The sequence below is a fragment of the Helianthus annuus genome, chromosome 16 (genome assembly GCF_002127325.2).
Source record: "Helianthus annuus cultivar XRQ/B chromosome 16, HanXRQr2.0-SUNRISE, whole genome shotgun sequence".
Classification (NCBI taxonomy): domain Eukaryota; kingdom Viridiplantae; phylum Streptophyta; class Magnoliopsida; order Asterales; family Asteraceae; genus Helianthus; species Helianthus annuus.
Genome location: NC_035448.2, coordinates 8,407,899 through 8,433,018, shown reverse-complemented (window position 1 = coordinate 8,433,018; position 25,120 = coordinate 8,407,899). Strand labels below are relative to the sequence as shown.

General features: G+C 35.2%; 1 protein-coding gene and 2 long non-coding RNA genes across 3 annotated transcripts; all 3 read right to left on the bottom strand.

Annotated features, from left to right (window-relative positions):
- Positions 1–326: 326 nt before the first annotated feature.
- Positions 327–14,680, bottom strand: LOC110940925. Its single transcript, XM_022182494.2, has 5 exons — positions 14,608–14,680; positions 14,407–14,527; positions 845–1,024; positions 680–748; positions 327–577 (listed from the first exon to the last, which is right to left on the bottom strand). Exons 2-5 carry the CDS (start codon positions 14,410–14,412, stop codon positions 335–337), a joined length of 498 nt encoding a protein of 165 aa, XP_022038186.2. The 5' UTR covers positions 14,413–14,527; positions 14,608–14,680; the 3' UTR covers positions 327–334.
- Positions 14,681–15,119: 439 nt separating this feature from the next.
- LOC118488435 lies at positions 15,120–15,990 on the bottom strand. The gene is made up of 4 exons (XR_004884706.1): positions 15,716–15,990; positions 15,517–15,619; positions 15,296–15,423; positions 15,120–15,204 (listed from the first exon to the last, which is right to left on the bottom strand). It is a non-coding gene; the product is annotated as an uncharacterized LOC118488435 (long non-coding RNA).
- A 3,038-nt stretch (positions 15,991–19,028) lies between these two features.
- On the bottom strand, positions 19,029–20,180 carry LOC110938995. The gene is made up of 3 exons (XR_002591875.2): positions 20,017–20,180; positions 19,191–19,228; positions 19,029–19,084 (listed from the first exon to the last, which is right to left on the bottom strand). It is a non-coding gene; the product is annotated as an uncharacterized LOC110938995 (long non-coding RNA).
- Between the last annotated feature and the right edge of the window lie 4,940 nt (positions 20,181–25,120).

Sequence of the window (25,120 nt, the reverse complement as noted above, 5' to 3'; positions counted from 1 at the left end):
ATTATATTAAATAGTTTTAAAAAACTAATTGTGTAAAATTAAATGTTATGTAACAAAGTAAATTAATTATTCTCGTTATGTAAAATAATTTAATCCATGAAACTATTCAATATACATGTAACAAAATAAAAAATGTTTGAATTGATGCAATAAAGAATACGCAAGTTAAAAAAAAATTAAAGCAATCAAATCATCTTTTAATACCACGATAATAAACGAAATATCCATAAGAAACCAAACATCAAGTACTGAAATAAATGTTACGAAATAAACAAACCAAAATAAAACATCTCAAATTGTTCAAAAAAACTGAAATGACTGATAAATGTTATTACTAATCTTCCAGCTTTGCTTTCATCTTCAAACCTTCATTGTTCTCACAATCACCCTGACGCGGTTTAGTTGAAGACTGAGAAGAACAAAGATCCACATCATAAACCGCCTCCAAATTGCGCTTCAGCTCATTGTCCAGCATCTTTGAAGAACAACTAATATGAGCTCCAGATGGTGTAGTAAATATGCTGTTGTTCAAATTGGACATTGGAGTATCTTCATCAACGACACGGGAAACAGAATCCTGTACAACAAAATTAAAAAGGTAAAATATATAAATGGACATAAATGTTGAATACAAAAAAATAATACAGGTTTAATGAAATAAAAAAGTTGCTTAACAAACCTGGATGTTAACGTTAACAATTGGAGTTGGATCAGAAGCATGAGGACCTAAAGGTTCATCATCAGCAGCCTGTATGCATTCATAAACAAAAATACTTATTCATAAGTGGTACAAAAGATTTCTATAACAAAAAATTTAAGTTAACGTGTAGGGTACATATAGAACCTGGTAAACATCAAAATGAGCATCAAGATCTTTGATGATAGAAGGATTTTCGGTCAACTTCGAAACAGAGTAGCCATCTAATTTCTTATTTATATTAAACGAACATATGGCTATCTTAAACGCAAACCTCCTGTTTATCAATGCCCTCAGCTCACTCGGAAAATTGCCTTCGCTTGCTAACTGTTACAAATGAGTTAATATATAAGTTAGACTAGCCTAAGACCCCGCGAGCTTCGCGGGTGGCTAAACACCAACTAAACACATAAAATAATTTAAACATAGAAGCGTTAAAGTGTGATTTGTTAAGCCTAATATTTTGAGAGATTTGAGCATGTCCCAATAGTACATCTACATGATGTTCGTTACACATTAACTTTTTGTATATGAAACCTTCATTATAATGTTTTCATGCCTTTTGTCAAAATACATTAAGAAATGAAGGTAGAGTAATACATAATACAAAGTAATTCATCTACGTAAAGGTACTAACGAACATTGTGTGATAAAAGTTGTAAACGAAATGCGTTAATGCTATGCATGATATGATTAATATTTAGTAGAAAGCAATTTTAAGGAAAAAAGTAAAAACAAAAACAAAAGAGTCTGAATTGAGATTAAGATAACAAAACATATATAGTAATAATTGTTCCAAAACTGTTACCACACATACGACATGCTTTATCTATAGGCTTCTCATCTTTGTCTAATATTAGCAGTTTAACACTATCTCTTGTTTTAACTCTAGATAACACGACATACAACTCACCATGAGTGAAAACCGGTTGTTTCAGGTACAAACCAACCCTAGAAAGTGATTGGCACCTCTAAGTTTAAGTACCCGTCTGTTACACGGGTTATGAAAAGTAAATTATGTTATTTAACAATGTTGACATAACTTTGAAATGAAAGAAACGTTTTATTACTTGTGCAAACATTAAATTACCATGAACTGAAAAAAATGAATACGAAAAAAAACCACAAGTCGTTAAAAATTTCTTTATACACCACATTTGTTGTTTTATTAATAAGTTTGCTGTCTTTGTCTAATATTAGTAATTTAACAGTACTGACATAAACTTTGAAATGAAAGAAACAATTCGTTACGTAAAAAGTAATCTTTTCAATTAACCAAGTAAAAATGCCTCATTCGACATGGAACTATAGTTTATAAAACCACCACTACAAAAGTAATAATCAGTCACCACTACCCCCGTAGGTTTCGGCGACTTTGACAAACCCCACATTTGAAACATGGATATGAATATCTCCATAGACCTACAAAAAGTTGTGAGAAACTATAAATAAAGTACAGTTTTTTATAGTAGTCGGTGTATTCATATTAACATATTAACTACTTATGAAAGCACCAAATTAAAAAAAAAATTATTAATATTTAACATATGAACTACTTATTTTAGTAGCAAATTAAAAAAATGTTGTCGAGTCAACCGACTTGACTCACCTTTTTTTACCGGTACCTAGCTACCCGTTTTGCCATCACCTTGATCCGCCTATTTACCGGTCTTTACCTTTTTTAAGTTTCAATCACAGATCTCTCTTAATTATAAAAACCCTATTCTTGAGATCTTCAATCAAAAGCTACCTATCTTAATTATATAAACCCTAAACCAAATACTACTTGTAGAACATATATTGTGACAACCCGAACTTTCAAGTTTGTACTATTGCTCTTATGATTTTAACTGTTCATAATTATCTCCTTCCACGCTTTCGTTATGTTAAACTTGATAACTTCTTGCTATGATTAATTTGGTGAATGTGGATCTATTTGATTGTAACTTGGCATGGTTGGATCTTGTTAAGTGTTAGGTTTAGGAACCGCACACGATACTGGGCCACCGTTTGATTTATGGGCTACGAGTTTTATGGGCCACACACACACATTCACGCACATTTCAGCTTGTGGGCTTGAGTCCGGCTGAACTGATTAAGCCCACAACTACTGAGCCCACACAAACACTTTAACTTCACATCTTAAACCAATTAACTTAAACCAATTCGGCCCAAGCCCTGGTCCGCATGTTATGTATATAGAGTACGTATCATGGTTAGTTATCACAAAACTCAAACTGAAGAAACCCTACCCTTCTCCCAAGAATACGGACGACAGCTGATACCCTTCCCCACCTCCATCGAAACCTTTTCTTTTAGGGATCACCCTTCGTGTCTCAAGTTCCTGGTTAGTCGATCATCCTTATTCAATTCTTGATGTATTCTTAGTTCTTGATACATGCTATTTGGTTGTTACGCTTACGCCGATATATGGTATGATTATTACATGATTGAGTTATTTTTTTTCTGATCGTATGTTAAGGATAACTAACAATAGAATAGTAATAATATTCTTATAATAATAGGTTATTGAGGTTATGAATGATTACAGAAGTATAGAGAATAGGATTGCATGTGATTTCTTGTATTTTGCTAGATCCTGTCACATGAAATATAATCAGTTTTGTCGGCCAGTGAGTTAAGCATGAATTGATTCAAAAATCAAGATTTAAAGAAAACAAACCCACCAAACCAATCGGTCCAATCAGGTAATATAGATTCTGTCATAGTCAAACTTTAGTAAATTATAATAGTTGAGTGGACCATTCAACATATAGGCTAGTGGCTAGGTTGGCAGCCCTATACATATTAGTGTCACCAAACAATGTTGGTCCAATAGAATTTAATGTGAAATAGTTATCGGCCATGAAACATGATTAACTGTTAGATTCATATGTGCCTTTATTAAATTGATTGACTTGGTTTTCCTATGCACTATGTAACTTGTATATAAGATAAATAAATAAATAAATAAAATAAAAATTTGTGAATTGTATTTGTATTTAATTTAATGGGCCGCATAGAAATTTGGGGAACAACATATGTAAATTAGTTTCTTAAAAACTGGACCATACTATATGGCTAAATCACTAAATTATGGTCTGCGACTTTTATTTGGGGATGCACCAGTGGGCTGGATTATTTGCTTTAATGATGGGTTAATAACAATGGGCCGGGTAGTATATCGGTAGTACTAGAACGGCATGACAATTGTTTTGGGTCGTAACTTAGAGCAAGTCGTGAACATATCATGTAATGTGCGTATTATTAGGAATTATGATTCGTGAATGTGACAATACAAATATGTAGTTAGTGGAAGAGTTAAAATCCAAATATATGATACTGTTCATGGAATTTGATCAAGTATGTGTGGTTATACGAAATGTGACCTATGTGTTACTTGAAATACGTGATTAAGGGTATGTGAATCTGATTAGTTGTAATACCTTGGATAGGACGTGATTGAATAGAGTATACGGACAAATAATTTATCTGCCGAGCAAATCAAGGTGAGTTCATTGCATTTTCTCAAGCATGCGTCCCGGTGGTTTGGGACAACGGGTAAGCATTTGTAAGGGAAACAATTGGGTAAACAACTTAATCGGTTTTGGTTATTGCCTGGAGGGTAATGGGGGTGATTAGTTGATAGCGCTATTAGGTGGGAAACCTCACACCGGGCCGTAAGGACGGGCGTGAACTAATTATCTGGGTATGGCTATGGTTGTTAGAGGCACACTCCTCGGATACATATGGGCACTCTCCCTAGGGTATCTAACGAAGGCAACATAGCAAACGGTCGTTAAGGGGTACCCACTCCCCGGATACACATGGGCACACTCCCTAGGGTATCTAACATGAGCAACATCGTAACACAACATTGAATCACATTAACATATATCTGGTAATACAACGCGTAAGCAACACTTTGAACTCACCAGCGTAGTCTGACACACTTGTTTGCATGCTTGTAGGTCATTAACGTTTGGAGCATGGACTTGCTATCTGGAAGTGCTGGAGTGGTCATGGATCGAGACTTTTGGGATTCACTTATAAACAATACATTGATTTGATTATTATTATGAAACGATTACATGCTTCCGCTACACAACTTTTGAGAATTGATATCATGTTGACATCTCATTTTAGTAATTAATGTCCTGACTTATTTAAATATTTATCATTGGTTCAATGTGATTGGTGGCTCGAACTCTGATGTGTAACACGCCTTGCGGGGTTTCCGCAGGTGGAATTTTGGGGGTGTTACAGTTGGTATCAGAGCCACTGGTTATAGTGAACTAGGTTTTAAAACGTTTTGTAAAACCAGACTATAACCGAACAACTTCGAGAATCGATCATGACACTCAGCACCAGATTGCAAGGTTCGTCTCTCTCACTCATTGCATTACTTGCTTAGCAGTCACACACTCACAGCACACATGAACTGAAACATTTAACACCATAGTGACCTAATAGTGTGACACTACTTTTTGACTCATACGAACTATAAACTTGTGATACCATCTGTTGTGTTGTTTGAACGGGGGAAACTTCGAGCGTAAGCTAAGAGGCTCTGAGATGAACATGCAAATCGCCTTATTATTATGGGTGCACACTTAATAATAACGCGGGGTGCATGCAAGTCCCAGTGAGGCTTATCGAGCGTGAGAAGGGTTCTGCCCTATTGTGTGTAAACTTGGTAGTTTGTAGATTTCAATGTGATACTCGACTTTTACCCCATTTCGACCCTTAAGATTGTTCCCTTCTCTCATATAGAACTATGAGGGACAACGGAGAACGGAGGTATAAGTTAATCAACTCCCGGATAAACATGATGACATAAACAATAATCTTACTCCTTGTATTGCTAGAATTGCTATTACATAACAGTTTTCCTCTCTAAACTAGTCTATCCCTTAGCCCTTGCCTTGGCCGACGCTTACCGTTCAAGGTGACAGTTAGATACTGTTCTTGATATAGATAAACCTATCATTCCATTATCATGGTCACACTACATTCTCGATTGTCTACACATAAACTCCTATAACATTGTGCTCTAGTTTAAAAATAACCTGATAAACTCTTCTTTTGATACGTAGCGATCACTTCTTGTACTCTGAGGATGGTTGTGTATTATTTTATGACCATATCATTTCGAAAATACTTTCGTGTCCTTGTAATGAAACCTTTTGGTGACGTACTTGATGTTCCTAATACACACGCCTTAGTTCAACCCCTCAAAGTTGGCTTCATACATGTTCGACTAATTACACACTCAATTTCGTACATAGATTTTAGTAAACCATTCTTATTCGCATACGACAGGCTCGATGACTGTGGAAAACGCTCCGATTAAACCGGATCACTATGAATTCGACCAACCGTTACTCTTCAACATAATTCTTATTGTGTCAACACCCTCAATGTAACGCTTCCAATGACCGGTAGTGTCACCTTATTTCTACTTACACCGCTTGTGTGTGCAACCAACTACACCATCATCATCGGATTTGCTACTTTACTCATGATCCTAAAACAATTAGATGGAACAGATTGATGATAACCGCGTTTTGGTATATTCTTCGCGTCTTATCTTGTTGTGCTAAAATGAATACCATAGTTCTTGCATAGCCCTGTTATACGCTAATCCTCGCTTGGCTAAATCACTCTCTACGAACGTCACTCGAGGAATGAGTCATACTTAAGATCATCAATGTGCAATAACATAAAAATAAAATTATTACTTACGTAAGGTATGCCAAGGTCAAAATTCCCTCTTGTGTGAAAGCACCATACTCATGTATAGCTTCATCGACCTCTTTGTTCCATGCTTATCTCCCTTTGACCGAAGGCTGGTCATCTACTACAACCAACTGCGACCAAAATATCACGAACAATATCAACTGAAAATCTCTTTTCCCTCTGAACGAACGAGTCAAGATGATACCCGTCTGAATTAGGGATTAATGCCTAACTTGAGTTTTCATTCAATCGATTGATTGAATTGCTTGAATCACCTGTTCCAAGAAATTATATTTTCTTTCTCGAATTCTTACATACGATGGCATCACCTTTGATCTTCGATAGGGGTGACTGCACCAGTTCTGATCGCCGATAGCGATACCATATATAAACATATATCTCTTGCACTCACTTTATCACATTCACATATTTTGCTTCGAGAAAATCTTGGTGGTGCACCCGACACACGTGATTTGAAGGTTGAGCATTTTAGCCTGTAACAAACTACCTTAACACATTTCCAGTTCGGTTTATCTCGTCGACCCTTCGTTTATGATGTACGACATTCGCCTCAATTCTGGTAAGCTCCAGATATACATTAGATACACTTGTTTCGTGAAGTGCTGGCTACTCAATATACAACATCCATGATAACTAAACACTGCCTTTTTGGCAAGTCCCCAAATTCGAAGGCGTATAGCTCACCCAAGTTATATTTAGTGCAACAACCCCCCCCCCCGGTCGCACATGTTAAATGCATCAGGCAATGCCATACAGATGTATGACACACTCGTATTTCAACTTTTGTGAGCATCTCTTGAGCTTAGCATAACTTGTCACAACATTCTTCATTATCAAGCTCCTATTAACTCAACGTGTGTTTCTACTTAGGAGCAAGACATTTTTAGTTTAACACAATTAACACAAACTCTATTACCTCAAACGCTCATTCATGCATAACACTCACATAACGGTAATTCGGGGAATTACGGAATTACACATGGGTTGTACTCGAACGTTGATGGACAATTAGAACACTATTCCTGAACAAATAAAGAAATATAATTTATGTGAATTTATATGTTATCTGACTTTATATGCTATATGACTTTTATATTATTTAGTGAACTTTCGTGAAACCGTATTTAACTACGTGTTTAGTGAATTATCGACAAACTCATAATTGGAGCCTAGAGTATAATATAGCCTAAATTTCGAGGACGAAATTTCTGTAACATGGGGAGGATGTGACACCCGAGCAAAATCCGCAATAATCCTAATTTCCTCACTTCACTCCTCAGTTCTTACTTGTCAAATTTCGGGACGAAATTTCTTTCAAGTTGGGGATGATGTGACAACCCGAACTTTCAAGTTTGTACTATTGCTCTTATGATTTTAACTGTTCATAATTATCTCCTTCCACGCTTTCGTTATGTTAAACTTGATAACTTCTTGCTATGATTAATTTGGTGAATGTGGATCTATTTGATTGTAACTTGGCATGGTTGGATCTTGTTAAGTGTTAGGTTTAGGAACCGCACACGACACTGGGCCACCGTTTGATTTATGGGCTACGAGTTTTATGGGCCACACACACACATTCACGCACATTTCAGCTTGTGGGCTTGAGTCCGGCTGAACTGATTAAGCCCACAACTACTGAGCCCACACAAACACTTTAACTTCACATCTTAAACCAATTAACTTAAACCAATTCGGCCCAAGCCCTGGTCCGCATGTTATGTATATAGAGTACGTATCATGGTTAGTTATCACAAAACTCAAACTGAAGAAACCCTACCCTTCTCCCAAGAATACGGACGACAGCTGATACCCTTCCCCACCTCCATCGAAACCTTTTCTTTTAGGGATCACCCTTCGTGTCTCAAGTTCCTGGTTAGTCGATCATCCTTATTCAATTCTTGATGTATTCTTAGTTCTTGATACATGCTATTTGGTTGTTACGCTTACGCCGATATATGGTATGATTATTACATGATTGAGTTATTTTTTTTCTGATCGTATGTTAAGGATAACTAACAATAGAATAGTAATAATATTCTTATAATAATAGGTTATTGAGGTTATGAATGATTACAGAAGTATAGAGAATAGGATTGCATGTGATTTCTTGTATTTTGCTAGATCCTGTCACATGAAATATAATCAGTTTTGTCGGCCAGTGAGTTAAGCATGAATTGATTCAAAAATCAAGATTTAAAGAAAACAAACCCACCAAACCAATCGGTCCAATCAGGTAATATAGATTCTGTCATAGTCAAACTTTAGTAAATTATAATAGTTGAGTGGACCATTCAACATATAGGCTAGTGGCTAGGTTGGCAGCCCTATACATATTAGTGTCACCAAACAATGTTGGTCCAATAGAATTTAATGTGAAATAGTTATCGGCCATGAAACATGATTAACTGTTAGATTCATATGTGCCTTTATTAAATTGATTGACTTGGTTTTCCTATGCACTATGTAACTTGTATATAAGATAAATAAATAAATAAATAAAATAAAAATTTGTGAATTGTATTTGTATTTAATTTAATGGGCCGCATAGAAATTTGGGGAACAACATATGTAAATTAGTTTCTTAAAAACTAGACCATACTATATGGCTAAATCACTAAATTATGGTCTGCGACTTTTATTTGGGGATGCACCAGTGGGCTGGATTATTTGCTTTAATGATGGGTTAATAACAATGGGCCGGGTAGTATATCGGTAGTACTAGAACGGCATGACAATTGTTTTGGGTCGTAACTTAGAGCAAGTCGTGAACATATCATGTAATGTGCGTATTATTAGGAATTATGATTCGTGAATGTGACAATACAAATATGTAGTTAGTGGAAGAGTTAAAATCCAAATATATGATACTGTTCATGGAATTTGATCAAGTATGTGTGGTTATACGAAATGTGACCTATGTGTTACTTGAAATACGTGATTAAGGGTATGTGAATCTGATTAGTTGTAATACCTTGGATAGGACGTGATTGAATAGAGTATACGGACAAATAATTTATCTGCCGAGCAAATCAAGGTGAGTTCATTGCATTTTCTCAAGCATGCGTCCCGGTGGTTTGGGACAACGGGTAAGCATTTGTAAGGGAAACAATTGGGTAAACAACTTAATCGGTTTTGGTTATTGCCTGGAGGGCAATGGGGGTGATTAGTTGATAGCGCTATTAGGTGGGAAACCTCACACCGGGCCGTAAGGACGGGCGTGAACTAATTATCTGGGTATGGCTATGGTTGTTAGAGGCACACTCCTCGGATACATATGGGCACTCTCCCTAGGGTATCTAACGAAGGCAACATAGCAAACGGTCGTTAAGGGGTACCCACTCCCCGGATACACATGGGCACACTCCCTAGGGTATCTAACATGAGCAACATCGTAACACAACATTGAATCACATTAACATATATCTGGTAATACAACGCGTAAGCAACACTTTGAACTCACCAGCGTAGTCTGACACACTTGTTTGCATGCTTGTAGGTCATTAACGTTTGGAGCATGGACTTGCTATCTGGAAGTGCTGGAGTGGTCATGGATCGAGACTTTTGGGATTCACTTATAAACAATACATTGATTTGATTATTATTATGAAACGATTACATGCTTCCGCTACACAACTTTTGAGAATTGATATCATGTTGACATCTCATTTTAGTAATTAATGTCCTGACTTATTTAAATATTTATCATTGGTTCAATGTGATTGGTGGCTCGAACTCTGATGCGTAACACGCCTTGCGGGGTTTCCGCAGGTAGAATTTTGGGGGTGTTACATATATAGTTACTCAAAAGTGATATAAGTTGTAGAAATCCATACCTCTGTTTTCATCATATTTGATATAAGTGGCAGAACGTATGGTATCTTATCCTTTCTCATGTACCTTCATAATTAATCCATATTCTCAGACATGACAGAAAGTACCTAAATAAAACAATAAAGAGGATTGCAGTTATCACATATTCCATGTCATATAATCACGCCAACAAATACTAATGCCAATGAAAGAAGTAGATAGATAGGCTAACTAAAACGGTAGTGGTACGGGTAAGAGTATACGATTTGATCCCGTAAGCCAGATAGATGACAACAACATAGAGCACCAAATACGAAACAGTAAAATAAAGATTTATGCTAAAGACGAAATTAGAAAAATATAGCAAGTTAATTAACATGTAAGTCTAATGAAGTTAATTACCACATTTAAGTTAGCAAGAACCCGCGACAACCGATAAATAAATTTGTAAAATTAAATGAAATGATATCTAAATGTGTTATGCTATTTGTGTCGTAACTCGGCTCTGAACATCAAAATAATAAGAGAAGACAAAACAATATAGTAAATAACAAAGGTAAAATAGGTAAACGACAAAAAAACGATAGAAACTCAGCCGATTTCGGTCATTATATTAAAGAAATAGAAACGTTAAAAAAATATGTTCAAAAGAGTATCGGTGCATTGTTAAAAGAACACTAAAAAAACATTTTCCACACTCGTTATAGAAAAGAAAAAAAAAGTTAAAAAAATATGTCTAAAAACAGTATTAGCGTGTTCGTTAAAGAACTATTTAGGGTAGAAAAGTAATTTGGTTAAAAAATACAATGACTAAACTTCATGGGTTGCAAATGTATGGGTTGCAGGTGAAAGTTTACGCTAAATGATGAAATAGACTAAAGGACAAAAACACCCACTATTCATCTTCTTATAATTTATATAGAGATAATGGTTTGGCACCCAACATACATATGTGGAAAGATTTCAAATCTTTTAAAATCAAATACCTTTACATCGAATTTAGACGTATTGGGTTTGGAGATCATGGTTTGTTGAAGCGGCTGTACATATTTCAAAGCAAAACAAAACCTATTAAATTGAAGGAACTTATATGGAGTTATAGAAACTGACCTAAGGGTGAACTTTTTATAAAGACGTTCTGAATTTTGCACGGTTTGACCTGCACAAGTTGCGGCGCGAGCTACGAAGGTCTAAACATCGTCAACACGTGTTATAGTGTGTGACATCAAACAAACTTTTTAATTCCTGGCGCGTAACTTTTTTCATTACATGAAATTAGTTGTCTTGTAAGATAGTAATAAACTAAATATAAAGCCGCTAGCCGCTGCTTTGTTGTTTTGACCCATGGCTGCTTGTCAACTTGTGTAGCCAATGGTAGAATGCAATAGTGTCGATATCTTTTGTAGGCCAACTGTAGAAAGAAAATGATTTAAGCTTCAGTCTACAATATTATATGGTTAATAGATTCCTTATATCCTAAGTCCTAAGAGATATTAGGATTAGTTACTATGATTTCAAAAGATAAAGACTATAAATACGAACAAACTTGCCTTATTCGCCTATTTTAGCTATAGTGGTTATTTGAAAACAGTCCATCTCCCTTGATTTATTTGGTTTATGTAGCCCCAAGGGGGCGCCAGTGTTTGATCATCTTGTAGTGTTCTTTTTCATGGATGGTCTCTTAACCTTCTATCCTACAAAACTTACAACATGAAGTTTCCAAAATATTTTCTACGTATTTAAAAATCAACTAATTTGATCCACACTCAAAACTTTATATGCTTTGTCATTACCCGAAACGCCCATTTGCCCCTCTACAACACCATGCTACTAACCACTATCATAAATACCTTAATTTGTTGTGCTTTCATTGCAGATAGTGTTTCCATGGGTTGGAGACCACTATTCTCTTCAAGAGCCATGGGTACAGAGTCCAAGGCATCTATGGAAGCCCTGATGGCATACTGTTGAAACAAATAACAACATATTCAGTAAATGATTAGAAAAATGGACCCACATTCACATCTTCTCCATATACCAATGGATACACATAATATAAATTGTAAACAACCAGAACAAAGTAAGCGTCAATATTCAAACAGCAAAAAACAATATAGTCCAAGTGCTACAAAAGTATGGTTTTGTAGTTGACATAGGGGGCAAAATAGGAGAGAGATGGGTGAAAGGTTAGAAGTTGAAACAGTTAAACATTATAAGCAGCAGGGCAAACAGGTCAGGTTTACCCTGGGCCAGTACCATATTAGCGAAATGATAACATAAGCCTTTTAAAAAAAATTTATCGTAAGCATTTGAATACACTGTAGTTTGACCCGTTCATACAATTGGACCAATTGACCCGTTTTCATACGAACATGTAGAAACGACACCTATAAAATGCGAAAAGTTTGAAGCATGTGTTGAAGATTATATAACGTACTTGTTCTACACGAAAACGAAAACCAAACACGAACTAATATACCATGTGGATTCGGAAATCATACATCTTCGGAGGGCCCTTCTGTAATCACAGGAATCACCATCGGAGCCCTGGCCACCATCTCCGGAGACGTCAAATCAACCATCTAACTGTCAAAAGATTAGTACGCTCCTTCAATGATATTCATAATCCTTTCCTTTTTTATACTAAAATGCAATTCAACTCAAAAAGTAAAATGTCTGATGTTATACTTTAGCATTGCATATCATATGCATTCTCAATTGAGCATCCATACGAAGACCTCAGTATGTAACAGGAATCTCTAGACCCACTGTTTGAGTCCGATTAGGAACTGAACATTCTAAATGGTACAGTACAACATCTAAGCCATAGTATATGATAATATGATTTAGATCTTTTTTATTATTTTTCCATTTCCGGCTCTGGTTTAGCTTAGGGTATCTCTTTTGAAAGCCTTGCAATTAATAGCATATTCAAGTATGGTTGTGAACAACACTTTACAACCAACTATTCCAACAATTTCCTTAATACAACTTTCACAAAGTCTTAGAATTTATCTCAAAATTCAAAGCACTAACAGATTTAATAAAGGTTATCCCTTTTAAATAAACGACCAAAAAACTGATTAGATGCTTTTCTCTAAAATCCCACCATCAATCACTCATCAAGTAATTTCTATTGTCTATAAGAATCAACCATACGCATAGCATGATTAAAAACGTATCGTATCTCCATGACCTATAACAACTTATTTTCTCACTAAAATTGGAAAAATTAAAAAAATTAACACCAATCATAGGGGATACAATGCACTTTTAATGATAGTTGACAATGATCATGAATACCTCGTTAAAAAAAAACAGAAAAATTAACAGCAATCATAAAGATACATGAACCAAATTAAAATCTATAAATGATATAGATTTAACTTCAATTATAAGAAGCATTTTCTAGATTTAATTATACATCTTCCCATTTTAAAAGTGAAGAACCCTAACTATTGAAACCCAAAGGTCGAATATTTTCTCAAATTATTACCATGAAATTAAACCTATAGCCTCACATACCTGCTCTTTGTGGGCTGAAATATGCAAAAAAAAAAAAAAAAAACCCTAAACAATCCTGAAGAATGAAAAACTTACCTTTTGAACTCAATAATCAATGGAGAAAGAGGTTTCAATTTGTATACTCGCGGAGGAACGGATGATTGTTAAAATCGTCTTTTAGGTCTTCCAGTTCTTCTTAAATCTTGAAACGCCTTCCAATTCTCCTTGTGAAAATTGATTGGGATTTGAAATACATTTGAAGAAGAAGAATGAAAGGATCTCATAATTTTGGCAAGATTGCGTAACATACAGAGGTTTCAATTTGAAATTAAATTGAGAATGAAAAGGATTTCATAATTTTGGAAATACTGATTTGATTGAAGTGGAAGAGCGGATGCTTTGTGAAGGTAAAGAAAAGAAAATGGGTTTTCAATTGCCGCTCAAAGGAAGAATTAGAGAAACAATAAGATGCCACGTGGCAATAACATGTTTAAGCAAATGCCAAGTGGCTAAAAATTATTTTGTTTTATTAGAAGTAGTAGATACGTAATGGAAAATAAGAAAATATATATACGTATAAAGAAATTAACATTTAGGAGTTTAACAACTTATATTTGGATACCATAACTTACCTCCATGTTATTATCCAAAAGTTGGTTTGCGTTAACATTTAGGAGTTTAACAACTTCACGTTCAAACAACGTCAAAGTAACAATCCCGGTACAATCCTGAACACGAATAAGCAGTTTTATCCTAAAAAATTAACAAAATAAGATGGTGTTAATAATCAGTATGTTTTATAATATAGCAACAACTGATTCAAGTAATTTCACCTGGGAACAGAGACAACTGTCCTTTTATTGCACCGATCAGTTTGGCATTCCAAGACAGTTACTTCATCATATCCTTCGCTACAATCTTCCTTGGCCTTGGAAATAGTGTTGGTAAAAACCTTTTTGTTGCAAGTTTTACATGCATTGTAAAACCATGAGTCTTCTGAAGCAAAGCTTTTAATTGTTCCAAGTATAATAACAAACTTTTCCTGCATACATATTTGTATTTAAGTGAATTACAGGAATTTTCTAAAATAAAGGGTATATCAATAAAATACTATTAAACGTAATATTACTTCTGATATTCCGGTTAATGCTCCAATTGTACTGAAGGAAATATCAGAAAGATACTCCTCAGCCATTGACTTCATAACAGGGGAACTCAAACCAGAGTAACCGGAAGACGTTGACGTATTCATCTGAGCAAGGAAACTGTACAGAAATAATGCCATTTTTAGACTAATATGTACATAAAGTAGACTATAAAACAAAATCGTAATAAGATTACATGCCTTCTTTTAAATTCCAAAATCTCGGGAATTTCAGTGTTTATGAACACTCGAGTTACAGTATACAAATTGGATACGAACAAATTTCCTGTACAGTTATATGAAAGTATAAAAAAACATATAGTTCAACAATTTAATATGAAGTTTTTTTTAAATTGACAATCAATATAAAAAAATACCTCCCCAAAAACGGTACTTGCCAAACTGAACAACCACAACAACATTTTTTTCATCCTTATGTTCTCTTTGAAATTCAATAATCTGATCAGCATAAACCCCCCACAGAGTAACGTAAATCTGCTGGTGTCTACAACAAACAGTTTATAGAGTTTGGTTAGAAGGTGTAAACAAAAAAATATTTAATAAAGCGAATTAAACTTATGTATGTAGTAGACGGTACTGCAAATCCTCCAGAATAAAGGTAGCCTTCTTCTCATCTTTCCCGTTATTATTTTCAGTCTTCTCCTCTGACGGAAGACACTTCACCACAAAACCGATAACGTCTACATAATGTACAAACAGAACTATAATTAAAACAACGTCAAATCTAAAAAAGATTTAATATTAATTATGTAATAAAACATTTTGTTAAAACGTACCAATAGGGCTTTTGAATGACTTGCCGTCATTATCAGGGTCTTCAACAACTGACTCAAATGGAGAAAAATCAAATCCCCATTCAGCACCAACAGGTTCGGCAGATTGCTCGACAATGGTGTTCTCATTTAGATTTATCTTGAACGAACTATGAACGTATTTCACTTTCTGACGGTTTTCTCCAAGAGAAGGATTACGAATAGTTAAACACTGATTTTCTTTCAGCAAATGCTCGTAAGCAGTAGTGTTTTTTTTGTAACACGAAAGCCTGCATTTTGGTGCCCTACACCAAGACATTGTATAAATAAAAATTCATAAAACATAATAACACGTTAGAATCATAATAAAATATGATGTGATTCAAACAATAAGAAAACCTCCTGATCCATGAATATCATGTCGTAGCAATAAACCTTCCTAGGATTGTTGAAAGAAGGTCTTGTCCATAGCCGAACAATACGGATTCTTATAGTGTAATCATCAACATTAAGATCAACATTATTTAGAAGCGTTATAGCTGCCTGTTCCATTCCTGAAATCAAAAAATAAAATAACATCACATTATAGACATTTAATATATAAATCAATTAAGACAGGTTTGTAAAGAACATAATTTGTTATATAATAAAAACAATAACCATGTGAAATGTATTGTAACTCTGCAAACTCTTACCAGAAGTAATGCAGTCAAATTATACCAAGTCCGTAGCTGGGTTGTATGAAACATAAGTAATTAGACTTATTTATAACAAAAGACACAAAATACTTTTGGAAACGAATTTTTGAATTTTAATTATAAATAGTCAACCTTTACTAAATTAAAAAAAAAACCGTAAAATAAAGAATTATGGTTGACCAGTTTCCTTAATTCTGAAAATCATTAAAAGGAAGGACATATTTTGTTTTTAAAATAAAAATATATGATTGAACAGTTTCCAAAATTATATACAATAGTGTGTGCGACCAAAAAAACAAATAATGACATCCATTCATAATTCATCTGGACGAAATAACAACTGCAAATAGAAACTATAGTACCTAAACAACCTATACTAATAGTAATAATTCTAACAATTATACTATATCCACTACCTATACTAAGAAATAAAAATAAAGATCGATTACAACCAACACTATGTATAACAGCGGATAAAAGATTTAGTAGCTAATACCATCAATATCAAACGTAAAAATGCATTTACCATTAGCCGTTTCAATCCTAACGTCAAAGGTTTTGTTGGATATCGATATCGTGTATATTAGATCAATGATTGTATAACGTCAATACGAAAGGTTACCGGGGTTGATAAATTAACGTATGACCTGTAAGATAAACAACAAAACAACTTATAACTTTAGTTTTAATATAAATAAAGAGCTAAATAAAGGCTTTAAGATAGATAAATTAAATAAATGACTTACATAAAAATGAGATGAGATGTGGTGATGAAAAGTGATTCGGATCAACTTTAATTAAGAAATTAATCTTAATTGAGTCTTGATGTAATAACAATACACGGTCAGTCAAAAAAGTTAAGATGATACAGGTTCAGTTAACAAAAAAAAAAAAAAAAAAAAACCCTCTGTTGAAGAAGCAACCGGTGTGAGAGTTTTGATGGAGTTTTTAAGAGGGGTCGGTGACATTGTCGAGGAGTATAAGAAAATGCTATCACTAAGCATTCCCGGACACTCCTCGACAACATCACCGACACATCCATCTTTTAAGCAAAACCCTAAAAATGGTTGCTAATTCGTCAGAGAGTTTTTCTTAATACCTTGAACATGTATCATCTAAACCGTATTTGACATATCCTTTGTGTATAGCTCACTTCCTTAATAGCTCAAACATAACGTAAACCAACATGTAATATCTTCATATTGAAAACCATAACAATGTTGAAAAACAAAAAACCGTAAAAAGTAAAAATATATACTAATGTTAAAGGAAAAAACAACATCGAAAGAGTCAAATAACTAAATACGACCACTAACGTAAGGTACAACCTTTTCAACACTTAGCACTTGATCATTTTCGTCAAAACAATAGTCAACGGTGTCACGGACCTTAATTCCAGCAGTTTTCATGAACTTAGACCATCGCCTTAACGCATATCGAAAACCATTATGTGTCCTTTCACGTCTTGTACCATTGGTAAACTGAACTGGAGGTTCCAGATTCAAAAGTCTGACGTTTATATCTTTCAAACAAATATTAAGTTTGGCCATTTCAGAGACACGATCGGGAAGGATCTGTATTGTTAACAAAACATAATTAATAAAAAACAAATACGGATTTTAAATAATGAAATGAATCTAATTACAAAAGATATTATTATATCTTACAAAATCGGTACCAACGGTACGGGAAAACCGATACACACAACTATGTGGTTGTTCATAAATTTCATTCACAGCATCAATAGGAGGAACTAAAGGCTGCAAATTAAATAACACATTTAGTACAATATATTACATTATTAAATTAACAATTGTATAAATAACATATAATAACAAAATGTAACCTTACCACATCAACGTCTACATCAAGAAAGTTCTTTTCAACACATTTTTTTCCAAATACTTCTAAGTTAAAATCATTACCAAAATACTTTGTAAATATCAAAAAACAACCAGGCTCTAAATGTAACAAACTAACAATAACGTCAATACCAACGGTAAATCCGAATTTACCGCCATCCGTTTCAATCCTAACATGAAACGGATTGTTGTTTATCATTATAGTGGATATTAAATCAATGGATGTAGAAAAGGTTTCCGGCAGGATAACTTCGGGTATTACCTATAAAAACGATAATTAAATCATATAAGATAACTATTTTTAATATCAATAAAGATAAACAGAAATAGCTTAAGATGCTTAAAAGTAAATGATAACTTACATAAAAATGCGATGATGTAGGTAGGAGATATGTCCAAAAAGAGCTACCACTAACACCATCAATGAAATGGGTTAATTTAAACGTAGTACAATCGATGGGGTTGAATACTATAAAACATCCTTCGGATAGTCCCAAATGTTGTGTTACATTGGACCATCCATGAAAAAGGAACAAATTTCCTTTAGAGTAGGTTAAACAAACATTAAAAATGTGGCCATCATCAGTATGTATGTCCACATTTGTAGGACCCATATCAACACCCCACAGCTTCGAAGCAGCATCAGAAGGAATAGACTAACAAACCAAACAGTGGAAGATGAAAAATAATTATAGAAAAAAATTATAAAAAAATAATATAAAAAAAGTGTAACAAATTTAATATAATAATAACAACAGAAATATGAAATATTAATTACCAGAATTATCTCATCTGCTTTTTTCATATGCCTACAGAAACAGGGTTCTCTGATACTGATTTTAAAATTAGAATGTTAGTAAACATTTTTATATGATATTGTTCGAAACAAATGATACAGAATGAAAGAACAATAAACAAACAATACAGTTATATATATACCTTAATGAAGATGAAGATGACCCAGGCATATTGTAAACCTGCACTCCAGTAGGAAAAAATTAACATAAGGAAGAAAATTAAAAGTGATGTATCGGTTTAGGTCTATGAGTAAGAATGAAAATCTATAACAAAGAAATACACAAAATAAACATAAACAGCAGTTATATAATGATAATAGGATTTAGGGTTTTTACTGAGTAAATGACATATTTCATTTTTATACCTAACAATCGGTAAAGGGATATGAGTAACAATGAAAATCTATAATAAAAAACTACAATAAATAAATATAAAGAACATATCTACATTGACAATCGGATTTAGGGTTTGTAAAACATAAAAATTTAAATCAGTTTAGGATTATGAGTAACAATAAAATTGTATAACAAAAGAAGACATTAACTAAACATAAACAACAGATATTGGATGAAAATCAGATTTAGGGTTTTTAGAATAGAAAAATAATTATACTTTATAATCGGTTTAAATCTATGAGAAACAATCAAAACATATACAAAAAAACTTGCAACAAATAAATATAAACAACAGAACGATGCTAACAATAGGATTAGGGTTTCTAGAACAGAGAAATTACAATCGATTTAGGGCTATGATTAACAATCACAAACAAAATCTATACCTAAAACAACAGATCGATGCTGACAATAGGATTAGGGTTTCTAGAACAGAGAAATTACAATCGATTTAGGGCTATGATTAACAATCACAAACAAAATCTATACCTAAAACATACAGTCATTAAACATAAACAACAGATCTATAATTAAAGTCCGATTACACCAAAATTTTAACAACCAAGACTTACAAATGTCGATATGGATTAATGAAAAAAAACCCGGAATAGATGGATGAAAAGACAGACGATGATGAAGAAGATGCAGAAAACAAATCTTTACATGAACTTGATTGCGAAAATCGATTGATCAATGGAACGATATGATTACAGAGAATTGAAGAGAGAAGGCGGTGGTAGGTTTTGGGTAATGAATGGCATTGAATAGAATGAATACGTTTTATATAAAGAGCGCATATGAAAGGAAAAGAATAGCCCGCCTTTGGCTGAATTATCAGCCTTTTGAGCAATGCCACATCATCAAAATGATTGGCTAAGATTAAACCTTGTGTGTCACACCCCGATTTCCACGTATCACCGGTGGGCCCGGTGGGGGATTACCGTGACGATGTTGGCAACAATATAGTCAAACCACACAATTATATAATGCACAGCGGAAGCATAAGATAAATATATAAACTTCAACCTCTGATTGTAATATCAAAATGTATTACAGGGGTTGAATATATCCACAGTGGATCGTAATTAAACATAAAGTATTGTTCTATCAGATACTGCAATCAAGCTTGCGAGGCTTATCCCGACGCTAGGGAGCTAATACCAGCCAATTTACGTTTAGGTACCTGCACTTAATCTTTTTGGGGAAAATACGTCAGTTTACACTGGTAAATACATTCAACTGACACATTTCAAAATGTTTATTTAAAATTGATTTGAATGCACAAGGCACAAACTCTTTTATAACTTGGGAAAATTCATAATGATCTTGTGAACGTTTTACATGTTCTTTTATGCGTTCAGTAGCCCGGGTCGTGCCGGGTTAAAGATTTATAGACACACCACGTTTGCGTAAAACCGTAGTATAAAAACCAACGGCTACGTCTTTTAATTTTAATGTCGACACTTTATACCGGGTGTACGCCTACACCGGGATGTCGATGGCCGTGGCCATTTCGTAAAATGATGCCAAGGATATCCGGGACAACGGTCATTAAACCCCCCAAAGGCTTATAAGCAACAAAACTGTTTAAATGAGCCAATCATATTTAATCAATTAACCACCTAAGCGATGGAATTATATAATGCTCAATCAAGCGGTATTAATATACCGTAACCCAAGCCCATATAGGGGAAATAAGTTAAAGTATTTACCTTTGCAAGTATAAATCCTTAATTTAGATCAAGTCACCGATAGCTTTTACTGGGGCTCCTAATCTGGAACGAAGGTTTTAATTAACCTCTTAGAATCCTAACGGGTCGTTATATGGCCGTAGCCTAGACCGGCTGGTTCCGATATATATAGATATGGTTTAATCGCGCGAAAAGGCGAAAACCGAGAATGGAGTATGATTTGGACCCCACAAGTTCAGTGACTTGTTTTATATGGGTTTATAGTTCATACGCTGGATTTTGGGGTTCAAATAATATAATTTGACCCGTATCGGCTATTGCACGAAAACTAGTTCCATGAGCCGTACCGTGTGCGCAAATAGGCGAAACGGTTAACCATAAGTGTCCTACGCTTATTTCCTAAGTCAATATGCCTTAAAAGTATTTTGGTGTCAGTAGGATACCTTCCGTAATGCCCGTAACGAGTTTAAGTTAATATTATGCCCCGTAGGGGCTTTTCGGTCATTTTAAAGACTTTAAAAAGGGCTTTTCGAGTTCTACTGGAAATCTGAGTTTCCCGAACAGCTTATAAAGCTTAAAATACTTTATTTATTATTTAAAATCAGTGGCAACTGGAATCGGGTCAAAAGACCTTGTAGAACTCCCGTTTTGGCCAAAAAGGGCATATTCGGTATTTACCGAACCGTAGCCATAACCGCAGGTTATGAGCAAGGTAAAAATTATTAAAAATCTCTAAAATTCCCAAAATATTATTTTACCACAGTGGGTAAAAGTTTTGGTGTCAAAAACTTGGGTTAGATGGGCGTTATGCTAATTGCGCCGTTAATTACAAAACTTTCTTAAAAGTGCGCCTTTTAGCATAACTCTCATTCTAGACCTCGGATTGACGTGAAACTTTAAGGGCATGCTTATAATTTAATAAGCAAGGTTTTGGTCCGTTCACGTGTCCGAAATACTCGTTTTAATTTTAAAAGGCCGTTACGGTCAACTTTGAGGCGAATGACGGAATTGCGCAAAAGACTCGGATAACTCATGAACCGACCACAGAGGTTTATACCAACATGTGACCTGGTCCTAAGAGAGTCCTAAGGTATATTTATACCTCACTAAAACGGGTCAGAACTGAAGTCAAAGCAAAAGTCAAACTTTTGCGACTTTCGGCTCCGAACCGGTTCAATATAGTAAATGATCGATTCAAACGAGCGCAAACAGGTTTATATACTTATTATCATGTTTTATGATTGTCAAAACAGGTTCCATAACATATACATTACAGATTATGCATAAATCGCTAAAATAGCTTTCTGTTGACTTTTTAACCGCACGTTTGACTCGATATTTGACATAGTTAGAGTGGTGATCAGAGGGAATCCTTTTAGGGGTTTATTACCTCCATTGATACCAACTTATAACTACTTTTGATTCGTCATAAGACTGAACCATTACTGATTTATTGTAAAGTCAAACCGTAGTTACGACGGTTTGGTTCTTAGCCATTTTCTAAGGAAATGTGAAACCACAAAGGGTTAGATCACTTACAGAGGTTGTGTTCTTGCTTATGGAGCAGAGATGAGGACTTGAGAGCACTTAGAATGATCAAAGATGTGAGTTTGAGTTGTGTGAATTGTTATGAGCTTAAGGCATGCTATTTATAGCCAATGCCAAGCAAACATGATCATTACAACACTTACAATCAGACCAGAGGTGATGGTAGGTGTCCCCTAAGTGTTATGGGTTGAGCATAGGGTGCCCATGCCCCATTTGTTGGTTATTGATCGTTCAAGGCCCCAAAAGTCAAGAAAACACCAATTTTCTGCATCTGGGCGTCCAATGCGGCCCGCATGGAGGTTCCATGCGTTTACAATGCGGGCCGCCTGGGATTTAAAGATCAGACGTGTAGTTGAGGAGGCTCGCGGCCCGCCTCAACTTAACCCTATATGCAATGCGGGCCGCGTGGGGTTAAGATTTCAGAAATTTTAAATCTTTTGTCATGATTACAGAATCTGGTAATTAATAACGAAATCTTTCGTAATGATTTACCTGACCTTTCGGTTTTGAAGGGGTAACTTTGCGGTTTGGCCCTCGGTTATTTACCGATAGGGGCCTCATGTTATTTACCCGCGCTATTAAGTCCCCGTTTATTTTATTAATCGTTCAGAAAGCCTTAACTTTCATTATTGACGCTTTTAACCCTTCTCATACGAATTTGAGTATAACTCTTTCGTTTTAAGACGGAACGTCGCGGAATTTATACAGTATATTCTAGTGAGCGTATGATACTGTTACGAAGTCTTGGGAACGTTAAAGGGTCACTCAGAGGTAATATTAAACATGTTGACACAGTTAACCCCTGTAGCTCGTAATCTCTCACTTTCTTCCGCGTTTCGCTTCCGTACGTTTTATGATTTATTCGTTTGAAGGTACAAGCATTTATTTAGGGTTACTATACAGTATATTTACCCTTGTTGACATTTATAACCCTCGAATTTTTATTCTTTCAAGGTTTGTCAAAATTAGTCCTTTATTTATTATAGATGCCACGTGTAAACAAATGACACGTGTTAACACATCATTGGACACAAAAATTCGAGGTGTTACATCCTCACCCCCTTAAAATGAATCTCGACCCGAGATTTACTCAAATAAATAGGGGTATTTTTCTTTCATTGTAGCTTCGACTTCCCACGTATATTCAGGACCTCTACGAGCATCCCATTTGATTTTTACAATCGGTACGTGCTTTCTGCGAAGCTTCTTCACCTGTCGAACTTCAATCGACAAACGTTTTTCTATAAATTTTAAGCTCTCATCTATATGCACATCTGTGTGTGGAATCACCAACGATTCGTCGGCGAAGCACTTTTTGAGATTGCAGATGTGGAACACATTGTGAATTCCATTGAGCTCTTCAGGCAAGTTCAACTTATAGGCAACTGATCCGACCCGTTCAATGACCTCAAAAGGTCCTATGTATCTCGGACTCAGTTTGCCTTTCTTGCCGAAACGCATCACCCCCTTCCAGGGTGATACCTTAAGTAATACCTTTTCACCCACTTCGAAGTGAAAATCCTTACGCTTTGGATCAGCGTAGCTCTTCTGCCTATCGCGGGCAGCCTTGAGACGTTTCCGGATCTGGACAATCTTGTCCGTTGTCTGGAAAACAATCTCTGGTCCCGATAATTGGACCTCTCCTACTTCCGCCCAACAAACAGGCGATCTACATTTCCTACCATATAATGCCTCAAAAGGCGCAGCCTTTATGCTGGTGTGGTAGCTATTATTGTAGGAGAATTCGATCAGGGGTAGGTTCTTATCCCAGTTACCGCCTAAATCGATTGCACATGCACGAAGCATGTCTTCTAGCGTTTGTATAGTACGCTCACTTTGACCGTCTGTCTGTGGATGGTAAGCCGTACTAAAGTTTAAACGCGTGCCCAAAGATTGCTGGAAACTCTTCCAGAAGTGAGATGTGTATCTAGTATCCCTGTCGGAGATAATAGACACAGGTATGCCGTGTAAGGCTACAATCTTATCAACATAAAGTTGGGCTAACATATCGGAGCTATACGTCTCCTTGATGGGTAGAAAATGAGCTGATTTAGTCAGCCTATCGACTATGACCCATATTGTATCGTTTCCTTTCCTGGTCTTGGGTAACTTGGTTATGAAATCCATGGTTACACATTCCCACTTCCACTCGGGAAGTTCAGGCTGTTGTAGCAAGCCAGATGGCTTTTGGTGCTCGGCCTTGACTTGAGCACAAGTCAAGCACTTTGCTACATGGGCGGCTACAGACTTTTTCAAGCCTATCCACCAATAATTTGCCTTTAAGTCTTGGTACATTTTGTCAGCACCAGGATGGACTGAGTATTTGGAACTATGGGCTTCCTGGAGAACAACATCTCGTAGTCCTCCATAAATCGGAACCCATATACGTCCGTTCAGCCTGAGAATTCCATCCTTGCTAAGAGTCAACTGCTCCTCA